Source organism: Wyeomyia smithii, chromosome 1 (assembly GCF_029784165.1).
Source record: "Wyeomyia smithii strain HCP4-BCI-WySm-NY-G18 chromosome 1, ASM2978416v1, whole genome shotgun sequence".
NCBI classification, from domain to species: Eukaryota; Metazoa; Arthropoda; class Insecta; order Diptera; family Culicidae; genus Wyeomyia; species Wyeomyia smithii.
Genome location: NC_073694.1, coordinates 166,769,853 through 166,790,372, shown reverse-complemented (window position 1 = coordinate 166,790,372; position 20,520 = coordinate 166,769,853). Strand labels below are relative to the sequence as shown.

Here is a 20,520-nt window from a genome sequence, read left to right as displayed (position 1 = left end):
GGAGATCCTCCGATTGCTTGCTTCAAGAACGAAGGAAATCATTAGAAAACTAATCGCTTCATTAGCATATGACATTGGACATATTTTTCCCCGTTTCCGTTTTAAGATTTTCATTTTACACCCTCTAGTAGCCGAGTTTCCTGAGAGACGTAGTTCTACGTCGAAAGTGTTTCAAAGATTGTTTTCATAAACAATCTTGCTCTCTATCCAACAAGACTGGCTAAAAACCGTTCAGTGGTAATAAAGTTGTAAGTATTTGAAATCATTCACCTTTTCGTTTTACTTTGCGGTAAGATGTACTCTACGTCAATGAATTTGTATGGTTCTTTGGAAACAGTTACTCCATGTCGCGTTTTTCAAAATTAGGCCAATCTTAAATGGCCTACTTTATAAAAAAAATATACAAAATACATACATACATACATTGATTTCATTCTCATTTTGAAGATATAAGCGCAGATGGTTCAGCCAAGCTGAACTCCCAAAATATGTTCAATTTTATATTGCTAGCAATACGTTACCAGATAGCACTACAAGCGACGTTAGCCTAAAAAAATGGTTTTTTTCCAAAGTGTTTTTTTTTTTCGGCAAAGTGAAATTATTATACATTAACATATAATAGGTTGTCGTAATTATACGTTGACCTTGCGGTCGTGTCTGATAAACAACCTCTTCAACTATTCTCGATCGAAAAATGATTTCAAATGTCATACGTAAAAAATAAAATGAAAAATTTTAATCTAGAGTATGTTAAGATCATTAATTTATTTTTCGGTATGACTGTTGTTTTTTTTTACAATTTGCGCTTTTTTTAACAACATCGCGCCATACTAAGTTTTCCTCTCGTTCTCGCTAAAGTTTGACTGTATCTCAAAGAGAGATTAAGACCTACAATGACAAAAGTATCGCGATGTGTTTATCGTGTTTTCAATTCTGGTTTTACTATCAAGACATCAATTTGTATATGGTAGTGAGAGCTCATGATTTGTATTTTGTAATTAAAACGCTTTCCTAAACAGCACGGGATTACAGAAAAAACGAAATTCTGAAACATATCCGAAATTGCTTATTTTTTTTCATTTGATGCTTCTATGAATAAAAATTAAAGTATAACAAAAGTAATATCGTCAATCTTGAAATCAAATGTCATACACCAAGTTTCCTGAGGAAAACTACATTATGGATTCTAATATCAAGATACGCGATATCACATGATTTCCGCTACAGTGTGAACAAGGTATTAGATATATCTCACAATATTTACATCGTCTTTGAACCGAAAGTGGTTTTAACCCTCTAGTGCCCAAGGCCGCCATTTGGCGGGCTTCAGTCGAAGTTCCGAAAAGCTTTAATAAATATTTAAAAAGTGTTTATAATGGTTTATAATGATTTTATCGAAGTACGTTTAAAAATTAATTCGGGCACTAGAGGGTTAATAAGCAGTGTCTATTTGAGAACGGAACACAAAAAGTTTTAAACTCCGGTTTATATAGATGTCAGACCATTTGTGAATAATTTGCTAAGATAATCTATAAATCATCGAATGAATTATAAAATAATTAAAATAATCTTTTAATGTGATGTGCTTTCCAGAGACCTCCATTTGTTTGTGAATCTTCAAGAAACTTTTTCAACGTTTAGTTTTTCCAATTGAATGCATAAAATTACTGTTTTAAAACAACATGTACATATCTATGGTGAAATAATGATTGAACAAATTCATCAGATTATGTGAGTGCAAAGTACCGTCGGCACGTAATGTTCATGATCTGTTATCCAAAAGACATGAATGCCAGTTACAGTGACTGCCGTGGGTATTATACTGAGAGATAAATCGTCGCCTACTCGACGAATTATCCACAGCAATGCCATAAATAGATGCAAAGCTGAAAATTGAACAAATTTGACTACAATTTTAAATGTCACCGTCTTTGGCGGTACAGTTGATCTTAATTATACGATAATTAATTAATACTTTTCTTGAATACTCTCCACACACACGTACGAATTTGTTGGCTATTATCGGTCTTACTTACTAAACTAATTTCAATACCATCGAACTGTCGTCGAGAGATTGTTGGAAGCTACAGTGGGACGAACGGTGACGTAGACGAAGACCAGAACAGAACCGTCGGAGCAGCAGAAAAAAAGCAAAAAAAAAACTCGACGGCTCGTTCAACCATTGCTAATTCATGTTCGTGCTTTTTAAAGTGAGTGACACCCACCTTGATTTGTGGTAATGGCAAACCAACCGGACCGTAGGGCACGGTAAACTAGCAGGGCGAAGGTGTAGGAAACGCGAAACATCGCGGCCAGGCAGCGACTGGTGACGCACACTACTTCACAAGCGGCGGCGAAAAGATTCGGCGGCCGTCGCGAGCAGCACGGCGGCAACCGCGCGATCGAAGCTGCGCCAGCGAAATGTGTTAATGGAGAAACAAGAAACGACGGCTCCACCGGCAATAAATAAAACATTTAACTCTAAATACTTTTACACTTAGCCTAACTATATGCGCTCAAAAGTCAATTAACTAACCTAACAAATTAGCCTTCCACCGGTGAAGCACAAGAAGTGCGCTCGCTGGCAGGGAAAATCCAATCGTGGTGTGTTAGTGCACCGACATTTTTACTGTAGCCTTTGATGTTACCGCTTCTGCTGTCGGCAGCACCGTTGCCAGGCAAATGATTGGTCGGAAACCTGCTTTGGCTCCGCCCCGTTCTACCGCACTGCTTTTGCGTCCATCTTCCATACTCTAGCCAAACACCAAACGCAGCTCACTCACACAAACGGAGTCCGATGGCTTGCGTATCATTCGACAGGGTCGGAGAGTAGGAGAGCTTTCGAGCTGCTGTCAGTTTGTCAGTGCCCGCCGTCTTCGTGTGCCGCGTGTGCGTGTTTTTCTCCCGAAGCACAGTGAAAAAGCGATTGGAAGGAACCCGGTTTTTCGAAACCTGCCCTCAACAACAGCGGCGAGTCAGAATGCGGAGCCCAGTGTAGATCCATCCATTCCAGCGAGTGAACACAGAGGCAAGTACATGCGGGTGAACAAGCAAAGAGAAGAGAAAAAAAAGCAAACGAAGAGGTGGCTGACTTGCCATTAGCGGCTTGATTGATTGATTGATTTGAACACAGTGAACCGCTGTGCGGACGCCGTCTAAGTGCATTGAAGGGAGAAGGTGTTGGAACGGTTCAGTCACGAACGGTGCGTTTGTTCGGTGCGTTTCCGCGCCCGACTTTTGACAAGTGCAGACACCCGGATTTTCTAGTTGCGAAATGATGGAACAAACTTGTTTCCGGCGAAGGATTATTAGCAGTGCCGTACTATGAACGAGTGTTGAGACACGAAGAACGCGGTTCGATTTTGGATCTGATAAAAAGTGTGGTATTAGTGTTTACTCAACAGTGAGATAAAAAAGCAAACGTTTGATCTGTGATTAGTTAGTAAATTTCCGAGTTATTAGCAAACATGTTGTGTAGAAGTCCGCCGCCCGCGAGCCCGGCTGTATCGGAGATCTCGGTAGGTTCGCCTAGTCCACCACCGGTGGTGGAGCATCATCTACATCGTCTGCAAGCCCATCACAACAGCAGTCGAGGCGATGATTACTTCAGTCCACTTAAGCGGTTACGAGGAGTTGAACATAGCAGTATAAGTCCACCCAAGGATGAACCGGTGAGCCCACCGCGGGAACGACCAAGTCCTCCGACATCTGCCGCTTCATCTGCCGCCACCGTTAAGTCCTTCTCGATAGCGGACATCCTTGGCCGGGACACGGATACCAGCAATCGTGATAGTGCATTGACTCTGCATCACCACCATCATCACCACAGCACGCTTCAAGCGGCCGCCACCAAAATAGTGCGACCATGGGATCACCTGCGGGGTCCAATCCCGGTTCGGCCATTTCTGCCTCCCGCTTTACTGCACTACGAGCATCGACTAGCACTGGACTACCATCAGCAGCTTCAGGAGCACTTCCGGGCGCAGGCACAGCTACTGCGGCATATGAGCATGGACATCATCCCCTCGGAAAGCGGCTCGGAACGATCGAGTTCGGCGGCCAGCGGAGACTGCTGTTCGCCAGAGATAGGCCGAACCTCCGATCACCATCAGTCGTCCCAGTCGTCCTCCTCTGGATCACATAATAACAATAACAACAACAACAACAGCGGAGGCGTTGTCGGAAGCGGCAAAACCGGTGTGAAGACGGGCCCGAACGGCACCCCACTGGATGCGTTGTTCCAAATGACCAACAAGAACTTTGACGAGGCGAATGAGGATGGAGGTGAGTTGTTACCGTTAACAGAAATACGAAGCCATGGGTGGAGTCCTAATTTTCGTGCTGGTTTTGTTTGAAGTACACACAGCACGCCTACCATCATTTATTCTAATTGAATGCTTTCTTCGAATGATTCTGTGAATGATACGAAATATCGGTTTATTGGACAGAGACGGACTTTTGAACAGTTAAAAAATCTTATTGTAGAACCCACTGAGACCAAGCAAAGCAAAGCAAAACCTTGGTGCTTCATTCCGATTCGGAACTCGACCTTCTGTTTGTTATACACAGACTTTGCAACCAACTGTAGTTGTCATTACTGTGAGTAGTTATTTCTGTGAGAGTTTTCCTCAAATATTCTCAGTTTAATTGACGATTAGGTGTATAAAAATTTAGTTGTGATGATAATTTAGTGGATTGCACGCGCTAAGAAATAATGTCATTGATAACATAAAGCATTGAAAGTTCGCGGTGTTCTTTAAGTGCTTGTATGTCTATAAGCATGCAGCGTGCTTCATATGATGGTAAGGGAAATGTCCAATTTATCTTACGAAGCGCGTTCAAAAGAAATTGTTTTTGGACTGATTCAATCTGTTCTTCATGTGTGACCATATAGGAATTCCATAAAATGCTACAATATTCCAGAATCGGTCGGATGTATGTAATATATAATAGTTTGATTGTATATGGGTCTTGTAAATTATGGCCAAAGCGTTTCATAAAGCCCAGCATGTTATTGTTGTGTTTATTATTGTGTAATAATGTTCCATGAATGCAAGTTTGGACGATTTTGCATTTTCCTACTGGTCGGTTTCCTGAGAAAATGTCTGTTAGTGGTGTTACTGTTTTCCTGGCGAAGGCTATTGAATTACATTTTTTAATGTTGAGTTGTAATAGACTGTTGTAGCACCAAGAATATATTAATTTCATTCTCGAATATTTCGAAGCCTTCTGCATTAATTTTTTATATAAAGAGCTTCATGTCGTCAGCATATACAAGCACATGTATTGATTTAAGAAGAAAGGAAATGTCATTCACGTATAATATAAAAAGAAGAGGACTTAGGTGAGAACCTTGAGGAACCCCAGAAGTTACTTCTATTGGGTTTGAAAAGGAATTCTGAAAGCGGACTATTTATACTGCATATAGTACGTATCTTTAGTGTTCATTGGCGGTTTGAAAATGGATGTTTGCTATTTGTACCCACTGTTTTAGTATTTTTCCTTATTGCAATCGCCCCATATTTTTACAAGTGAGGATTCCTGTCGCATAATTCTCCTTTTTTGCTTCTTAAATATTGTAAGCATAAAAAACATAACGGTAAGGAGTATTTGAGAATGATATATAATTGAATGAATGAAACACAAATCAGGTATAGGTCAGGTTATTATTAGACAGAATTTTAATTTATTTAGCCTTAGGAGTAGAACACAACAGTTAGTTGAGATTAGGCTCAATTTAAGCTATATAAATTCACCAATTTAATAAAATTGTAAATAAAAAATAGACAAGTAGAAAGCATAACGGTTTGCAGCACAGAATCAGAAAATCAGACATAATCACAGCACTTCGAGCTTCGTGGTGGGTGAAAACAAATTTTACCCACTACGAAGTGTAAAAATGTGTGCACAGATTTTGTATTTTCGTCGACACATGCTTTTCATAATTGTATATTTTATTCAGCACTTTTTACCGAATCGTGAACCGGGGTTCAAAATTGTTAACCACAATTTTGTGATTGAACAATACAATGTACCTAGTTTGGCAATGATTATTGTGTAATATTATTGTAAAAGCACCATTGAACAGTTAATAAAGACACCATTTAGTGCTGAAGCGTTGAGACGAATATAAACAATTTCTTAATTGAGAGATTTATGATTGCTAAGCCGTCACCCAATTATTCATTTTTTAACTTTGAAACTCGTGATAAAAGTAGTTTTTTTGTTGGCATTGAAGAACAATAAATTTACTCTTGAAATCATCTTCTGTGATAATGGGTGACTAACTGGCGATAATTCCGCGTACCTATGTTTAGCAATTAGTGTTTATCGATTGACGACACCAGTAACGTTTTTTTGAGAATTCCGCTGCCACAAGTTCACAGAGTCCCACAATATACCCTCTCTTCAAGCCGAATTCGACAGTACAGTAAAGTTCTGTTTTACACGATTGTACGCACCGTGCAAAAAAAACCGTGTTATGTGGAAAAATGTCGTAAAAAAACCGCGTTATTTGGAAAATCGTCGTAAAAAAGAATCGTGTAAAATAAAACCGTGTAAAAAAGACTTAACTGTACTCCTGTTGACCCTCCTTCTAATAAAATTATGCCCCTCTAACAATGAAACTGGTCTAAAAAATAAAAACATGTTTCTTCGTCAAGTTTAATTTATATAGAATAATTTTAAAGGAAAAATATTGACTGAAACTTCCTTTTTAGCGAATGCTAATTGCCGGACCTTCCTCTTGACTCCTTACATCAAGTTTTGTACCGCGTTCTTGGTCGCTTTGTTCGCCGCAGAACGCCAGTCAGTCTTGAACTGCATCTCGTTGAGAACCGTTTTTCGTGTCTACTTGAGGTTTCACTTGACGATAGTCCAGTATTTTTCTATAGGGCTTAGGACTTTCTTCCGCAATGATTGATTGATTGATTGATTTTTATTATAGAGCCTTTAACCTGAGGGGTCATTCAGCTCTTCAGAGTCTTCCGCAATGGCAAGATGCCAAATCGGAACGGACAGCTGTGTTACTTGAGGAAAGGCAACAGACCTTAGGGGCTAGACACCTATATTTTCACGAAAAATATTTTGCTAATATTACTCGATATTGGTTGATATATTTTGATATTTATCGTTCATTTGTCAATTGACAACCAATGAGCTCAATGAGCTAAGTTATAAAGAGAGGAGTGCCCAAAAATGCAACGATAAATACTTTTTAATATTGAATATTGGGAATAAACCGCAATATATCAATAGTGTCTTGCCCCAAGAACCCCTGTACATAAATTTCCTCGTTGACGGAACCTTTCGCAATGAAAATGCTGCTCTTCAAACCGCAGGTACAGATAGCCTGCCACACGAGATATTCCTTTGCAAACTTCGACAATTTGATGTGCTTGTAAATCTATGCCACCTTTTCTCTTCTGGTTGCCGCATAATATTCCTGTCCATGAAGCTGTTGAAAGTCTGCATTGACGTAAATTTTATCGTCCTGTACTACGCAATCAAACTTCGTCTACTTCGTTTGTCCGACTTGCTTTACTTACCATCACGATTTAGAGCCTACTCCATATTCCATGTTGACAGTCAGACTTGTTTTTCAGCTCAATTCACTCGAGACGACACTTCCAGCTTGCTGACGACATCCCGGATGGAAAGTTTGGGATTCCGCCTTAACCTACTGGCCTCTCCTTTCGTAGTTTTTGCGAACTTCGGATTTCGATTTCCTCCTGATCCTGTCTTCCTGACAGTCGGCAAACGTTCTTCAAACACTTTTACTACGTTGATGATGGTTGATTTGGCCATATTTAACAATTTAGTCTACTTGGCGTGCGAGTAGTTCGTATTTTCACGATGCGTGAGCAAAATTTCCAAGCGTTGCTTCTCTTACTTCGACGCCATTTTAACAACTGAAGAGCAAATGTTAAAAGCAAACATCAGGCTTGATATACAAACACATCTTTGAATGAGGGGTGTTCAGGTTTTTTTGATACACGATTAAAACATAACGGCAAAGTGAAGTTGGCCAATTTTTGACCGTAACACCGCATTGACCGTATTGTGAAACGAGGTTTCCTTCCTCTTGAAAAAATAAAAGTCCTTCTCATAGTGAAACTTACTAGAGGAATATTAATCCTCTTCAAAAAATTGTAATTGATGAACATTGGCACAAAACAACTAGTCTCTCTTAGAAAAATCTATCCAGAAGAGAACGTTAGGTGAAGTGTCTTTCAAGGGAATTGTAATTTGACGATATTGGTAGGATAGTAAGAGGATCGGTAAAGTAGACCAGTAGTAAGCTCTAGACCAGTGGTTCCCAACCTTTTAGGCACCGCGGCCTCTTTTGCTAAACACAAGAGCTTCGCGGCCCTATAGAAAAAATTCAGATACAAGTTTTGCAATACGAGGCTGCGTTTTCAGTCTCATATTGTTCTGCATGTCTAATTTGTTCCACGTTTTGGTCCTAGTACGCAGAAAAGTTAAAAATCTGCCTTCACAGAGGTATCTAGAAAGAAATTTCAACTACCTGTCATATTTGCCAAGAGCTTCGCGGCCATTCTAGGTATGTTTCGCGGACCCCTTGCCGGCCGCGGACCCCCGGTTGGGAACCACTGCTTTAGACGGAAGGATAAAACATCACACACAAGCACGGATATAAATGATAAGCGTGTCCACTCACTTCAAGAATGATACTTCTAATTATATGAAGTGCGGTCTCTGGTCGCAGTGTTCACACAGAGATAAAAAAGTACCGTAAACTGGGGTGACTTTGATCACCGTACCTTTTTTTGAAATTGTGTTGATTGAGCTGATTGTGTTGATAAATGTCCACTTTGCTACTATTCATGCATTTCCTGCTATTTAAAGAGTATTTTTCATGCTAGAATATTAATTGAAAATAAAGTGTATTTTTGGCGGAATTTGTTGCATACAAACAATCGGTTCAAGCAGATTAAAATTAACGAGATGCAATACGTAAAGTTTTATTTATTTTGTTCCCAGATTAGTTCTTAAGATAAACAAATATTATAACAATGATTTTCATTATTCTTTTTACAAGTTTTTTCTCGAAGGCAATGTATGGTCCCAATAATCTCCACAGCGTATTACATATTTTCTTTTGAATAATAACCCAAGAGGTAAAATAACGGGCAAATTAGGACAATTGCACGTGGACTAGTTTTTGATGATTTTAGATCGCCTTTCCTCTCCGTGGATAATCATTCATATATATTCCAAAAATTTTGTATGAATTTTGGACATTCGCGAACATAAACTGTTCACGTAAAATATGAATGGCCCTCAAGTGGCTTGCCATATTTATAAACTCATTTAAGTCGTTTTAGGCTGTTCAATTTAGTTAAAGAAAGTTAGTAAAGTTTTACTCCAAAATCATCAAAATAATGAAGTGGACAAAGTCATCCCGGAATAATGATTGGTATAAAATTCCAGAGCATGTTTAAAAACAGCAAAATTGTTTGCTAAACTTTTGAAGTTGTGACTAGATCTCGCTCAATGCATGCCAGTACTTATTTTAAAAATATCAAACAATATTTTATTCAGTATATTCTGAAAATATTTCAGATACATTCAAAATACTACAAGATATACAGCCCTAGGGTAGTATGACATGGTGACGTGGGATTAAACACTGTAATTACTGTAATTACAGACAAAATAAATCGTATCGGAATTCGACCTTCTGTTTTACTATACACAGACTTCGCAGCCGACTGTACAGGACAATTGCGGTGCTAGCGCTACGATCCTACTGACACCAACATAACAGTCTCTCCCGAGCCGAGACTCGAACACACGACGACTGGTTTTTTAGGCCAGCATCGTACCTCGAGACCAGCTGGAAGATTGGTTCAGTGATTTACGTAATTTAATTCTCAGCCTCCCCTTCAAATCACACTCGAAAAAACTTGGTGATGTTGTGTATGTAGTGTTTTTTTTTTTGTGCAAACAACAGTTAACAATTTCAACGAAGTTAAAGTTTGAAAAGGTTCATTTTTGTTTTTTGCTTCACAAGTTTGTTTCATTTGCCAACAATTACATTCACTGTACAGGTCGGACTCGATTATCCGGAGACTCGATTATCCGGAAACTCGATTATCCGGAATTTTATTTTTTTGGTGTCCGTTTTCAATTTTTATTCCGAAATTTTGCCTTTACCATCCCTTCTGGCATATTTGTTACCATTTAAGCCACTTTCAGCATGTTTGGGATAAGTTCGAATTAAGTGAAAATAGTCAATGTCCAATTTATTTATTTTGCTTCTTAAGATTTTACCCCCTTTCCTTTACCCCGTAACTTCTGGCTACGCCACTGCATCATACAAGTAAAATAAAGAAAAGAAATATTTATTTTATATTCGTTAATCGCAAAATTTCAGTATTTTTAGTGTGTTTTTTGATGTTCCGGATAATCGAGTCCGACCTGTATTACGAAAACAGCTAACATAAGTATATTATTTTATTTGTAAAGTTAAAAATAACAAAAATATCAAGCAATGTTGAAATGTAAAAAAAAGGCTCTGAATAGATCTAAGTAAATGGACAAAAAATTCACAAGCACTCGCCGGCTCTTACTCTTCTATAAATCAGTGTTTTTAGGAACTTATTCGTTCGATATTATGTCGGTCACGATTATTTAGTGAATATCAAAGATAAAAAATAAATAAAAATTACTTATAATCGTTGAAAATATATTCAACTCTTGTTGAGTAATTTATGGTTTTTATGGTCATCATGTTCATGAGTTAAACTTTCAATCACCATCAGTAGCAGCATTGCAGTTTTGATTGCACGCGAATAGAAGTCGTGCCTTCTACTATGATAGACGATGAGAAACTAGCGGCGCTCTGCTCCACATATACTCTACGGTACTGTTGCTTTTATCAGCATGTTTTCTTTGAAGACATCAGTTTTTATTACGCTCTAACGGCAGGTTTAGAAATGGATCAAGGAAAGGGGTTGTTTCAAACTTTTCGAAAAACCTTTACCTTCGAGACATCAGTTTAGTCCAGGTTCATAGAAGTAAATATAAATTGACCTATTGGGACTGGGAGACTCTATTTTTTTATATTGATACAGAGAATGGTTACAGAGAATGGTTACAGAGAATGGTCATAGAGAATGGTTGGTGTCCATTCATGTCGTCTGTGCTGGGAATGCTCGCATGTGATTGGTCCATTGTTCGCGTGAATTTGTCCTCGACACTTTTAAACAGTTTTTACTGCTTTACAATGAAAAAAATAATGATGACTAGCGTATTACAAAATTGTTTAACATTTTATCTTTCCAACAACATATTGGCTATTGTTATCCATCATGTGGTTATGCTGTTATTATCGTTTGAAATCTGACGCAACATTTGCCAGTTTCATTTTCAATGTTACAAAATGCATACCATTATAGAAAACAAAGACGTAGTCCCACGTCAAAAGTGATCAAAGTCACCCCAGTTTACGGTTCTGAACTTTTAGTTATCTGTACCCCCTTTTGCCTCTTCCGTAACTTAATTCAAAAATATTTGTAACTTAATTCAAAAATATTTGAATATTCTGAATATTTATTTTGTTAAGCCGCCGCCTTTTTTCTTTGTACCAGGAGAAAATTGTGATTATTTAAAAAATTCTTGATGATCTTCTTTGTCTAATAGATCAAAAATGCAAATCCTGTTTCGTAAATATTGAATATAGTATCATTGCTTCACCCAACGCAAACGGGGAACATTTTATTACTTTAGGGCAATTTTTTATTACTTTTTGTGTCTTATGACTGCGCATTATACACAAAAAGTAACAAACAAAAAGTAATAAAAATTATGACGGTCACACGATTGTATGTGTTTCTGCATGAGAACATACAGAGCACCGCAGTGCATGTGTTAGCAAGACTTCACTCGCTGCATTTGTATTGATGCAACGATCTGGTTCATTTTTGTCCCCTTTATCCACACATAATCAGAATCTCAACCGTCAACCTCAAATGTCTAATTAGAAACACTTTCGTTTCATCCCACAGTGTTTACTTGAAATGGAAATATCTAATACTATCTGACCAGAGTTGCCGAAGTTGCGAATATTGTTCTGGATGGGCACAAGTTTTGTATTTTCAAACAGGTCCAAATGAGTTTCCATGAACCAATGATTATGTGCTGTAGATACCCTGCAAGAAAGCGAATGTTTTTGTTTTTCTCTAACGCAGTTTACGGATCGCGATGTCATTTCAAGGCGCATTTCAAGTCATTGAAATCATCAACGTTTGCAAACTCTATGACAGGGATAATGCTGCTTGGCAGCTCTTGTCATATTTTTTCACTACTCCGTATGCGTACAACGAGCGAACTAATACACGCACACCGGATGAATTGGAGCTTGTAGAAACTTGTAAGGCCTCTGCCAGGCTGAACACCAACACGAGCGATGGGGCGAGATTTTTGCCGTAGGTTAATGAACAGCTCTACTTACGTGTTACGGTAGATAGTCGTACTCCCGTAACTCGTACCATATATATGACAGTATGTGTTGTTACTTGACAGGGGAAGAATTTATTGCCTTTTGAGTAATGGATTTGTTACCTAGAAGGCAATTTTGCGCTATTGCTTCTAAAGTAATAAGGAAAAGTTTTGCGTATTGGAATTGTTGTTCACAAAATGAAATCAACTATACTACAAAACATCGAATTTAGTTCAAGTATGAGTGTATGAGTTTTGACCGAAGAGTGTTTTAAGCACACGTTTATGAAACAGTTCATTTCTGAGTATTTTTTTTACTGAAAGTACTTTTCATAGTGAACATCTAGAGCAGATGTATCTGAATAAACCTTCCTGCAGTTATTTTCATCAACTTCAAACGCGTTTCGAAGCTATCGTTGGCGGCACGCACGGATTCTATGGGTATGTCATTCCCGATTTTTTGAATAAGGCGCTCTGAACTGTTCCTAGTTGGATCAGTAGCCTCGACAGCTCCGAAAGCATTAGATGCTATGCTAAGTCTACTTCCATTGCATTTATTTGTACAATTAAAAGCTGAGAAAAACGCACTAAGACTACAAAGAACAGAAGACTTTTTTGTAGAAGACCTCAAGGGACACGTTAGTATTCTTAAAAACTTCATGATCAATCCGTTGTTAACTCAGGAAGACTGGATGGATGGGCAGAATAACTTTGAACGACTGTTTCAAGTGACTGAGCCAAGTCGCACGGAATTGGAAACAGGAGGCATTACAACAGACTCAATAGTTTTCTACACGGATGGTTCCAGGCTACACGATAGAGTTGGGACTGGGGTAACAGGTCCCGGAGTAAACATATCAATAGCAATGGGTGAATGGTCAACTGTGTTTAAACCAGAAATACAGGCAATAATTGAATGCGCCATCATTTGTTTACGGCGAAACTATAGACATGCAAATATATGTATATTTTCGGATAGTCAAACTGCTCTGGAAGCACTGAAATCCGCTTCCTGTTCTTCAAAATTGGTTTAGAATTGTATTCAAGTACTACAACAGGCGCCTAGCATTAGTAAAGTGAACCTATTTCGGGTACCTGGGCATTGGTATTGAAGGGAATGAAAAAGCTGATCCGTTGGCGAGAAATAGATCAACGTCACTATTCATAGGACCAGATCCATGTTGTGGGATCGCAGAATGTGACCTCAAATTGGAACTCAAGGAGTGTGGAAAATCAATAATAGATAACATCTGGAAAACAATGAAACAGCTCGACATTCGAGGCGATTTATATCACCCAACAAAACAGATACTCAAACACTACTCAATATCTTCAAAAAAGATCTTTGTACCTTCAGTGGCCTTGTGACGGGGCACTGCTCAAGCAAATATTACTTAAAGCAGATAAGTAAACTGCAAGATGATACCTGTCGCTTATGTAATTTGGATAGAGAAACGTCGGATAATTTACTATGTGACTACGAAGCACTCGTTCAAAAGAAGAAGCAATTTTTGATAAAAACTTATTGCAACGATGTTCGGATAACTTCTCTCAATAAGGCGGTGAACTTTATTCGTTCGATGATACATTATTGGAACGAGGCCTGTAATCAGCAAGTGGAAACCACTCAATCTAATAGTGGTAAAACACCCTGACCCCACCAAAGATCAAATGACTGGTCGCAGTGGAGAATGCACCCAGCAGGTAAAAAAAACTTCGACGTCATGTAGAACCAGACAAAAAAAAACATTGGCTTCATATCTGGGGAGCTCGGCGGTCATCCATTTTTATCCTGCAAATCCGTCAATTTACCCCTACACCGGCATTGAACAAAGCTCGCAGGATGCACCGGCTTCCTGAAACACATAGTGGTTATCTCCGAAGAGTTTTAGAAAACTCGGGTAACTATTTTCTTCCAAAATTCTGTTTTGCAATAAAAAGCGTTGACTTGGACACCTGAAAACCAGGGGAAGGTTACCTCACTTGCAAACTGTCCCTCAAATCATCACTGAAGCTGCACTCTGGAACTGGGGAACACTCCTTTGGGACTCCGAAATATTGTTTTTCACTGCTGCTCACAATCAATCAATTTGTGCATTGTGTTACTATTCCGAACAAATAGTTTTTAATAAGGAAAAAAAAGAACTCGTGACCGGTGTATCGTGAAAGTGTTACTCGGAAAGGCCGTGAACTTTACAATTCTTGTGGGTCTTAAATCCAAAGTCAGTTACCAAAATATTGTGATCAGATCCAATAAATATACCTCAATCGGTGGGAAGTTGTCCAACAGAACGTTGCCCTTTTCGTCGGATACGTTTCCTCACAACTTCAATGACTTGCGATGTACCAACAGATCGTGGGCAGCCGGATGTTTTACGGTTCTCCAAAGAAGATGTCTTTTCGTACATTTTGATGGTTTCCAAAAGAAATCACGCTCAACCACATACGGTTTTAGACGTTCAAATATTGTTCAATGGCTGCGTCACTACGACTTCGAAATTGCTTCATCGCAAATCGAAAACAAAACACAACAGACAGACAACAAACACCATGCATATTTGTGAGTGCATACAAAGAGTAAGAACTCTCACTAATATTTTCTCATAATATACGAAAGAAACAGGAATGGCAAACACTTGAAAACTTGTATTACATACTATAACTTGTATTCTTGAACTAAAAGAGTCATGTGCTGAAATATTTTCCAGTAGAAGGGTACAGGTCTACTTCGGCAGAAGTTTACTCCGGTGTCAAAGTCCTAGTTGTTTATGTTAATTTTTCTATTTGTTAGCACTTTAAATATAACTGTACCGTGTAGAATCACCGGCTTGTAAACGAATAGCGAATTTGTATTTGTTTTGTCTCTTTTCATTAAATGTTAACTTAACTTATGGACAAATTATGAAAAATCAATGTAATCGGTGTTTGCAAAAAACAAAAAAAAAGCGTGGTAATTTGCATTAGTGAAAAGTAAGTTTACCTGTTTCAAGCATTTTTAGCTAGAACGCAGGACAAAAGTTTATTCTTGCTTGAACCGACCACTATTCGAGGATATATTCTCCATTAATCATTTTTGTATTCAAGGGTTAAGAACAATATGAAATGTATGTCAAAATCGAAATTGTTTATGATTAAATGTTGGTTTATAAGGAAATACATCACAAAGCATAATTTTGTAATTTTTTTTTTAGGTTCTGATAGTTATAACTTTTACAATAAGGTTCTCACCATAAATTTTATGCACCGTCGCACTGGGCTTATTTTGATACTTTTTCTAAGTTTATCAGCTTACTGTTATTTTAACTGGTATTATAGTAAATCCAATTCAAAATATATATATATATATATACATATATATATATATATATATATATATATATATATATATATATATATATATATATATATATATATATATATATATATATATATATATATATATATATATATATATATATATATTTTTTTTTTTTGTTTCAGGTGGAGGGGAAATTTGCATCCAAACCCCTGAGGTGACCAACCTCAGGGAGTGTGGGGTTGGTTTGAATCAGTGACCGGACCCACTAAAACCCCTCCAGTCTCCAGCCCATAATACTCCCCGGGACCACCGCTAGGTATTGCTTCGGGGAGCGGCTTTTGTGCTCTGTGCACCCTCTTGGTTCTATAGATCTCTTTGCTAACTTAGCTAACTAACCTGGAGACTGGCCGTTAGCTAACACTGGCGTGTCGGTGGTCAACCTGTCGCCTGTTTTGCAATTCTAAAACTATTTGAGAGGCGGCTGTACAAACCGCCCTCCAAATGTTTGGGTCTTTACACATCCTCCGAACTAGGTTGTCCGGAGTGGTGTCTGGCCCGCTCACTACCATCATGTCGCTCCGCGCATGCACAAAACGAGGGCACACGAAGAAGACGTGCTCAGCAGTTTCTTCCGCATCCGCACACTCGGGACACATGGGGGACCCCGCATGCCCGAATCTGTGTAGATACTGCCTGAAGCAACCATGACCTGACAGAATCTGTGTCAAGTGGAAGTTAACTTCTCCATGGCGCCTCCCGACCCATCCGGATACGTCCGGAATAAGTCGATGCGTCCATCTACCCTTTGCGGAATTGGACCATTCCTGCTGCCATCTGATCATCGAGAATGACCTTCTGGTGCCTCGTATACCCCTTGTGTCACGTTGATCGAAGCATTCTACGTCCTCCTTAATGGCTATGCTGATAGGCATCATGCCGGACAGGACGCAGATTGCGTCGTATGACACTGTACGGTACGCGCTCACAACCCTCAGGCACATGAGCCTGTAGGTACTTTCCAGTTTTCGACGATGACTGTTGGTACCTAACGCTTTGGACCATGCTGGCCCACCATACCTAAGTATGGACGAAACCACGCTGGCAAGAAGTTTACGCTTGCTGCCATATACCGCTGAGCTATTGGACATCATTCGAGATAGTCCTGCAGCGGCCGTTGAAGCCCTCTTACAGGCATAGTCGACGTGACTCTTAAATGTGAGCTTATCGTCAACCATAACCCCCAAGAGCTTCAAGGAACGCCTTGAGGTAATGGTGCAGTCACCGACTCTGACCACCGCCTGTTGCTCTAATTTGCGGTTGTTCACAACCGTAACCTCCGTTTTATGGTGCGCTAACTCCAGTTTCCTAGAGTGCATCCAGTCTTCGACCTTGCGTATGCAGTGCGCGGCCGTCAACTCGACCTCTTCGATCGACTCGCCGTAGACCTCTAGCGTGATGTCGTCTGCGAAACCGACGATCACAACCCCTACAGGGAACTTTAGTTTCAACACCCCGTCATACATGACATTCCACAACACCGGGCCCAGGATGGAACCTTGCGGTACCCCTGCGGTGATTGGGACGCACTTCTGACCCTCCTCCGTGTTGTAAACTAGTACCCGATTCTGGAAATAATTTTCCAAAATCTTGTACAGCGACACCGGTACGTGGATGCTCCTAAGCGCGAGCGCTATGGAGTCCCAACTGGCGCTATTGAATGCATTCTTCACGTCAAGCGTGACGATTGCGCAATAGCGAATGCCCCAACTCTTACGCTGGAGTGCTACCTCTGCCGTCTTGGTGACAGAGAGAATAGCATCCAGCGTGGATCTACCTTTCCGGAAGCCGAACTGGTTACTTGCCAGACCGTTTACACCCTCTGTGTACTTCACCAGTCTGTTGAGGATAATCCTCTCAAGCACCTTGCCCGTAGTGTCCAGCAGACAGATAGGTCTGTATGCCGATGGGTCCCCTGGCGGTTTCCCAGCCTTCGGCAACAGCACCAATCTCTGTCGCTTCCACCTGTCCGGAAAGAGGCAGTCATCCAGGCACTTCTGCATGACTGCTCGAAATAGATCAGGGGCCACTTTCATGGCCGTCCTGATGGCCAAGTTCGGGATTCCATCCGGTCCCGGTGCCTTGCTCACCTTCAGGGAGTTGGCGATCACGATGAGTTCCTCATTCGTAACCCTTACCTCCTCCACAACCTCTGCACGGCTGCCGTCTCTCACGGATTGGATGCCCGGCAGGTTGGCCGACCATCCCTGGTCTGTGTCTGAGATACTGGAACGTCGGACGTGAGACTCAGCAACCGGAGGCCAAGGATTTGGCTCGTGTCGTGGAAAGAGTCCCTCGATGATGCGCTCCAGCATCGCTGGTGATCGCTCTGCAGGCGCCAACACGCCTTTGGTCTTCGCCATTACGACTCTGTAGGCGTTGCCCCACGGATTCGTATTGGCACTCGCGCATAGCCTATCGAAGCAGGCCCTTTTGCTCGCCTTTATCGCACTTTTAAGCGCCGATCTTGCAGATCCGAATACTACACGGCGCTCTACCCTCTGTGCATCGGTACGTGCACGTTGCAACATCCGTCTTGCACGGAGGCACGCGCTACGGAGGTCCGCTATCGCGTCGGTCCACCAGTATACCGGTGACTTACCATTCCTAGGTTGGCGGGTCCTAGGCATGGTGGCGTCGCACGCCCGCGATAATGTGGCAACTAATTGGTCAGCACTCGGGCGGAGCCAACTGCCCCCCTCGCGCTCTCTTCTCATTGCTTCTGCAAATACCTCGGCATCGAAATGCGATGTCTTCCACCCGCGGACGGTCGGAGTATTGGCTCTACCCGTCGCCTGCCGCCTCACGTTCTGGACTACGCTATAGCAGACCGACTGGTGGTCACTATAGGTGTAGCCATCGTCTACCCTCCAGTTCACGATCAGTCCTGGGCTGGAGAACGTCACGTCGATGATCGACTCCGCACCATTTCTGCTGAATGTACACTTGGTTCCAACGTTGGCCAGATCTAGGTTGAGCTTTGCCAAAGCTTCCAACAAGATCTGACCCCTCCGGTTCGTGCGGCGGCTTCCCCACTCAACAGCCCAAGCGTTGAAGTCGCCCGCCACTACTAAGGGTGTTAGTCCCGTCAGCTCCATAGATAACAGATCGACCATCTGGGTGAACCTTTCGATAGACCAACGCGGCGGAGCATAACAACTGCAGTAGAACACTCCGTCCACCTTGGCAACCGCGTATCCTTCATTTGAGGTTGACACAACCTCCTGAACCGGGAACTTGCTGGTCGTGCATATGGCCGCCGTACTGGACTTATCTGCAACCCAATTACCGTTTCCGGGAGGAATGCAGTAGGGGTCCGATACGATTGCGATGTCCGACCGCGACTCAGACGCTGCTTGGTATAGCAGCTGCTGTGCCGCATAGCAATGGTTCAGGTTCAATTGTGTCACCCTCACGCCCGTGGTTTCGTGGCCGCCTTACCGGCTGGGCACCGTGGGCCTCCCATAAAGTGCTTGGCGTCCCGTTTTCCAGTACATACCAAGCACTTGGGAGGCTCCCCGCAGTCTTTAGCTTTATGGCCAGCACCACCACAACGCCTACATAACTGGCTCCTATCGGGCCCCTTGCAGGTCCAGGACTTGTGTCTCCCTCGAAACACCTGAAGCAAACGTCCGGCTGCTGGAGTATGCTCAGGGGACATACTGACCAGCCAACCTTAAGTTTGGCTGTCTTCAGGGCCAGAGTTGCATCGGCCGATGCAAGCCGGAAAGTGGCCACCTGGGTCCCCGCTGGACCCTTTCTGAGGCGAATTACCTCAGTGGCTACTTCCACTCCGCACTTCTCCTTGAGGGCCTGTGCAATATCGCACCTCTCGGTGATTTCATCCAGGTTTTTGAGCTGGAGAGTCACCTCTGAGGTGAGTGCCCGAATTTGCACATCTTTCCCGAGGATCTGCTCGGCTACCGTCTTGTAGGCAGCGCCCTTGTTTTTAGCATCCTTACGGAGCTCAAGGATCATCTCGCCGGTGCGAGAACGACGGATGGTCCGCACATCCGCTCCCAGATCCTTGAGCTGGGTTTCGCCTCTCATTTTCTTCAAGACTTCGGAGTACTTGGACCCCTCCGTCTTGAGTATGAGGGCGTCGCCCCTGCTTCGCGCCTTCTTTCCCGTTTTTGGACGATTTGTCGCCTTCTCGTCGTTGCGCTTGCTGTCTTTTTGGCGCTTCCTTCCTCCCACGGTAACCCAAGGGTTTCCCGTAGCTGCCACTTCGGCAGACTTTTCGGCGGACTTGGAGGCCGTTGGTGTGCTATCTCGCGGGCTTAGCACAACCAACCGTTTCTTGCTGTTCTCGGGGGCTTCCCCCGGAGACTGCCTTGCTCTTTTTGCGGCTGACCCGGAGGCGCAAATCGCTGCAGACGTGCAGGTGTCCGTTTGGACCGACTTCGTCGCCCTTCCGGTCACCTCCGTTGCATTCTTCTCTGCAGCCACCGCTCTTGCCTTGAGCTGGGCGTGCTCCTTCTTCGCAGCATCGACGGAGGACCGAAGCATGTAGAGAGCCTGCTTCAGGTACTTCGTCGTGTTGGTGCGACTTTTCGCAAACTCGATTATGGCATCGAGCTGCTCCGACAGCGCTACTACCTTCGGTAGCGTGTCTCGCTGTCTTCCGACCGCCTTTATCAACAGTGGACCAGCCACTGCGATGTCTTGCGTCGATCCGGTAGGCGTACTGCCTTTGCCGT

At 41.8% G+C, this 20,520-nt stretch overlaps 1 protein-coding gene across 2 annotated transcripts in view; it reads left to right on the top strand.

The window, feature by feature from the left end:
* The first annotated feature begins 2,874 nt into the window (after positions 1 to 2,874).
* The window catches only part of LOC129717561 (homeobox protein B-H2-like), a 54,857-nt gene continuing 37,211 nt past the window's right edge, over positions 2,875 to 20,520 (top strand). For both annotated transcript variants that reach the window (XR_008726699.1, XM_055667549.1), the window contains exon 1: positions 2,875 to 4,284. Coding sequence is in view for 1 of the 2 variants with exons in the window: in XM_055667549.1 (XP_055523524.1) it covers positions 3,468 to 4,284 (817 nt within the window). In the remaining variant the exon portion in view is untranslated. The remainder of the gene's footprint in view (positions 4,285 to 20,520) is intronic.